This window comes from Brassica napus, chromosome C7 (assembly GCF_020379485.1).
Source record: "Brassica napus cultivar Da-Ae chromosome C7, Da-Ae, whole genome shotgun sequence".
Taxonomy (NCBI): Eukaryota; Viridiplantae; Streptophyta; class Magnoliopsida; order Brassicales; family Brassicaceae; genus Brassica; species Brassica napus.
The window spans coordinates 37,155,053-37,161,052 of record NC_063450.1 but is presented as its reverse complement, the minus strand read 5'-3'; the positions used below and the strand labels follow the sequence as shown (position 1 = coordinate 37,161,052).

Genomic DNA, 6,000 nt, shown 5'->3' with positions numbered 1-6,000 from the left:
GATTATGAACGATGTTACTTTTTCTAAAGTAAAAATGTTTTGACCACATTGGTATCATTATGAATGAGGTTATATTTCTAAGTAAAAATGTTATGACCACATTGGAAATTGTGATTATGGCTCCTAGATTAGAATAATATAAACATGATTTTTCCAAAAACCACGATGTTTAGTGACTAGGCTCCAGACAGCAAATCATAGGAGATATCGTTAACCACAACGCAAAGATAAGATTGATAATATTTTTAAATAATGTGCATGCTTTTATGCAATAGGTGTCAATTATTCTCGAATCTGAAGACCATACCTAGGTGGTTAGAACTTAGAACTGAAGACTGGTTTTTCGAATCTACTACCGATATTATTTAGAGAAATTTTCTAGGATATACCTTAAAAAAGTTTTTTTCACAAATATAGACCTTAAAAATAAAAATGACCAAAATAGACTTAAATGTTTTATCAAAAAAGTAAAATATACACATATACCCATAGGGTTAATTAATCTAGACATTAGAGTTTAGAGTTAAGAAGTGGAGTTTAGGGTTTAGGGTTTAAGATTTAGGGTCGAGGAGTAGAGTTTTGGGATAGGATTTCAAATTTTAAAAAATAAAAAAAGTTTAAAACTTTCAAAATAAAAAATAATATTTTGCTCATTTTAGTTTTTGAAGTTTATTTTTGTGATAAAAACTTAAAAGATCTATCTGAGAGATTTGCCCTATTATTTATTTATATCTTGATAATATGCCATGGTAACAATAATTTCGTTTTTGTAAAAGGTACTAAAAATAGAGTTCAAAGATGCCTAGTTAATTGCCTACAATAAATAAATTTTGCAGATAGTAATTGTTTTGTTTCTTTAAATGTTGATTATCTACAAGAAACTGGCATATAAAATATTTAATTACTAATTTATGGGTATGACTAGTGAATGTTCGGACTAACATATGAATTAAGGGGATAAGTGGCAACAAAAACATAACTAAAGAATATAGTAATTGAAAATGGTAAAAAGTAAAAGTTTTCCCACATTTTTATTTATCAAAATGGAAAAATTAAACATGAATTCACGTAAAGACGAAGGCTATATTTTTTTGTTCAAAAAACATTGATTTTCAACTACATATATGCTAAACTAAACACGATTAATGGTGGTACATAATACATTATTTTACTGATATAAATACTATTTTCATCAATTAAAAACAATATATTGCAATCACTACATTCAAATATATAGAATCTTCGTATATTTCATGGTCCACATTAGAGTTTCAATACATTTTTTTACTTATAAAAACAGAAGAATTAAAAAAGCTTCACTTAATTTTTAGTAATTTTTTCAGCAGTGTTCTGAAAACCAGATCGGATCGGCCGGTTCGGTTGAACCGTGACTCGCTCTTCTAATTGGTTATAGATTGTGTTAAAACCCAAATTTAAGTTAACCTAACAACCCCAGTTAAAAACTGGTCAAACTCGCTAAAACCAATGATCCGGTTTGATATTAAAACTTAGGTTTCTCGAATTCAAGTTAAAAATAAATAAATAAATTGCACATTTAAAACACACATAAAAACTCATATTGTTTTAATAATTATCAAAACAAATTAGTTTTCACTATATTTTTATATTATTTTTGAAGTTTTTATTTTTATTTTCATATCATTTTTAGATTCTAACAATGATATAAAGTTTATAAAAAATAATTTTATAGTTATGCATATATAAATAGTTATTTAATTTAAAATTAAATTAAAATTTAAAACCCGGTTGAATCGGTTGGACGGTTCGACCATTGACTTAGGTACAATGCCGAGTCAACGTCTTGTCTGGTTTTCGAAACATTGTCTTTAAGAGTAAAGATGACAAATTTGATTCTGAGCAATTACGTAGAAGAAATTTAACAATTGATTTTTGTCCATGGTCGAAAAAAATTATAGGTTTCAATCCATAACTTCTTGAATTCAAAAAATAATTGTTACCGCTAAAAGATGCATTCCACTCTGACACATAAGAGAAAATCCTACATTTTGGTTTTTGTTTTTGTTAAGTGGAAAAGTGATTGTGTTTCTTGACCGATATTTGTGACACAAAGAACCTTAATACGTTATTGCTTTCACCCGAAATAAAATACTTCATCTGTTTCATAATAGATGATGTTTTGAAGAGTTATTGATGTTTCAAATACATGATGTTTGATATTTTTTAATTAGTTTAAAAGTCATTAAAAACTGTGTGACTAATGATGTTTTATAGTATTTGGCTGGATTAGATTTATTTAATATTTTTAGTGTTACTTTTAAGGAAAATGTGTATGTTTTAATTTTTGTGCATTAATCCAAAACATCAATTATTTTGAAAGGGAGGGAGTAAAGTTTATTGATTTAACAACATTTCTTGTTTTAAAAGGAGAGTGAGGAAAAAGTAGAGATGGCCCAAAAAGATACTAAACGAAGAAAGTTGCAGAAGAAGAGTCACACGCTTCCAAAGTTCTACTAGCCATCAAAACCGCCTGCAAGTTTCCTCCCATGTGCTCTCTCTCTCCAAAGTTATTATGTGAGGCTCGTGATTTTCTTTCAAAAAGTTTTCATCTTCTTGTAGGTTTTACAAACTTTTAAAACAAAATTCAAATAAATGTGTAGAAACCATCACACGAAAGAAAAGAATCCTACCTTTTTGTTGCTTTGGTGGTAGAATCGGACTTTTGTAAAACTTAAGCATTGGTGAAATTTTTGAAGTATGTCAAAATTTGAATTTTAAATTAAGTAGATAAGCAAAAGTAATTTAATGAAGTAGTGGAACGTACGTGAAGAACAGATGAGCAAGCAAACAAATTTAATTAACAAAACATTGAATGATATTTAATAGACTCAATAACTACCAAATTTAAAGTAAACAACCTTCATTATATATTCGGATACAACAAAAAACACATTAAGGCAAACGTCCCCAAAACCTTCACAATATAACATTCAAAAATTCTTGTTCGTGTTTGTATAATTTAAAACTATAATAAAAGAATATTTTTTTGTTGATAAAAAAAATATTTTTTAAAAAATAAGAAAAATAAACTAGGAAGAGTCGAAGAAAGTTAAAGCAGTAAATAAGGTTAAAGTGGTAAATGAAAGGTCAAAACATTCTATAAATGCCACTCCAACCATCAACCTTCTTCTTCACTCCCATCAAAGCAACTACCTCTCTCTCCTTAGCTTCACATTCCATTTTCCCACTCTCCAAAAAGCTCTGCACTTTCTTAAACAGAATGTTCATGTAAACATCTCTCTCTCATTACATTCCCTCTTTAATTCTAACTGTTTTTGTTACATCTTGATAGTAATGTCGTGAGTACTAATTTTGCTTGATATTTTTTCAACTTTTCAGGGGAAAAATGAGTCTTTTGGGGATTTTCCTGTTGGGTCTTGCTGCAATGGCGTCCTCTGTTCATGGATACGAAGCTGGGTGGGTCAATGCTCATGCCACTTTCTACGGTGGAAGTGATGCTTCTGGAACAATGGGTATGTTTCAACTTTCAACAACTCTTAAAGAATACATTAAATATGTTTTGATGACATGCCTCACCATTTCTTGTTCTCTAGGTGGCGCTTGTGGGTACGGGAATCTCTACAGTCAAGGCTACGGAACCAACACGGCGGCGTTAAGCACCGCATTGTTCAACAACGGCCTTAGCTGCGGCGCGTGTTTCGAGATCAAGTGCCAGAGCGACGGCGCGTGGTGTTTACCCGGTGCTATCGTGGTCACAGCGACCAACTTCTGTCCTCCCAACAACGCTCTGCCTAATACCGCAGGTGGTTGGTGTAACCCTCCGCTTCACCATTTTGATCTCTCTCAGCCTATCTTCCAACGCATTGCTCATTACAAAGCTGGTGTTGTCCCTGTTTCTTACAGAAGGTAAACCCACGCTTTCTTTTAAACGATTGTAAAGTTTCTGTCTTTATGTACAATTTTTTTTAATTTTGTGTCAATTTTATTTATAGGGTTCCGTGTAAGAGAAGGGGAGGTATAAGATTCACAATCAATGGCCACTCTTACTTCAACCTTGTCTTGGTCACTAATGTCGGCGGAGCCGGAGATGTTCGCTCTGTGGCGGTTAAAGGTTCAAGAACAAACTGGCAGCAGATGTCGAGGAACTGGGGACAAAACTGGCAAAGCAACAATCTTCTTAATGGTCAAGCATTGTCCTTTAAGGTTACTGCTAGTGATGGTCAAACCGTTGTCTCCAACAACGTTGCTCCTGCTAGTTGGTCCTTCGGACAAACCTTCACCGGCCGTCAATTCCGTTAAAAGTTGTGTCAGAAGTTCGGTTTATGTAGTTTAGGGTTTGTGTAGCGTCAAGGACAGAGGAGAGAAAAGAGTTGGAGAGAAAGAGGGTTTAAGGCTCTGTCAGGGTTTTAATTCGAGAGCCATTAAACTTCTTCTTTCAACTTTTGAGGGTAAAATGGTGAAAAGGGCTTGTTTTATAAGGGCTCTTTTAGTCATTTTAAGAACTAGGGTTATAAGTGAGTATTGAGTAGTGTGGTGTGTGCGTCTTTTAGCAAAGGGACCTCTATGTAATGGTTTCCTTTGTTTTGTCAACTTTTTTTTACCTTCTGTCTTTTGGTTTGAAAAGCAGAAGTGGGTAGGGGCAGAGGAGGAACTTCACCACCCGCCATGTGTTTTTCTTTTTCTTTTGGGTTGTGTTTTGTTGTTGCTATGAAGTTATCATGTAAGGACTGCTTAATCAGCATACTTATGGACTTGATAAATGTTATGTTACCAAGTATGAACTTTATGTTGTTCATGTGATATCATTTTCTAAGCCTTAATCACTTTCCTGTTAAAGAACATTGATTCTTGAACTTAAACTCTAGAAAGTTCGGTGAGTATTAATGTAGGTAAGTGAATCAAAATACTGAAATAGCACTCCAATGGATAATAATGTAATACACCGTGTGATTGTGAACATTCTCAGCAACAATGCTACAAAACCTTCTAAGTATCCCACTTAAAAATAAACAGAGTGATCACCTACTTGTAATAGTGATGTCAAGAATGTCCTTTTCTTCAGAGACTATCATGAATGTAATTAGTCTTGCTCAGTAGCTAGGAAATGGCTTGTGGAGTATATAGTATATAATTTCAAACGACAGTGAGTGTAGTAAGTTCACATTAACATAAAATTTACATCAACATAAAACTAAGTTGAATTTGTATACAGTATTGTTCCTTATTATTTCTCTAAGATCATCTGTCCATGTTATAAAATGCATCTAAAGAAAACTAACATCCGTTACTAGTATTCACATTTTTAACCTGTTTCTTCAAATGTAGATATATATTAGGGAGAAAAAGTAGCTAAGTTTGTGCACCCAAACGATTTGTATTAGTTAGTAGGATGCATATTATTACAAAAATGTGAATGATGACTACCAAAATAATAGAAATTTATCATAAATTGATCTAATGACTAAAATTCTTAGATCGTTTAGTAAAAGTCTAAAAGGTCATAGAATCAAATCATGTTGGTAAAAGTATTCACAATAAAGAAAAGTTAATTTAATATTGTTTGGACCTGAGATGTACATAAACTTCTAATTATTCAAAAAAATTGATATTTTTTAATTCAAAAAATTGATATATAAGAAACATGGCGGTTTTACTCCACAAATGTTTATATATAAAATATTCTAAATTGTGAAAAATTTAGAAATTTATTTAGATTTTTTAAAATATCCTTAATATTAAGTAGGGGTTATTGGTTGTTATATTTTAATGGATTTGAAAATCCGAATTAAATCTAGTGTTATTGGTTCTATGATTTTAAAATCTGTATTAAAATCATGTGTTATTGGTTTAATGATTCATAAATTCTATATCAAATCAAGTGTTATTCAATCGTACGGATTTACTAATATATTTGATTTTACAATGGATTTGAATGGATTTGTTTGGATTTTTTAGTTAAAAATACAAAGACTCAAATCCGAGGGAAAACCTCCGGATTTG

General features: G+C 31.5%; 1 protein-coding gene across 1 annotated transcript; it reads left to right on the top strand.

The window, feature by feature from the left end:
• The first annotated feature begins 3,127 nt into the window (after window positions 1-3,127).
• On the top strand, window positions 3,128-4,800 carry LOC106436788 (expansin-A15). The gene is made up of 4 exons (XM_013877733.3): window positions 3,128-3,267; window positions 3,379-3,512; window positions 3,594-3,906; window positions 3,993-4,800. The coding sequence occupies exons 1-4, from the start codon at window positions 3,143-3,145 to the stop codon at window positions 4,297-4,299; spliced, it is 879 nt and encodes a 292-aa protein (XP_013733187.2). The 5' UTR covers window positions 3,128-3,142; the 3' UTR covers window positions 4,300-4,800.
• The last annotated feature ends 1,200 nt before the right edge of the window (window positions 4,801-6,000 follow it).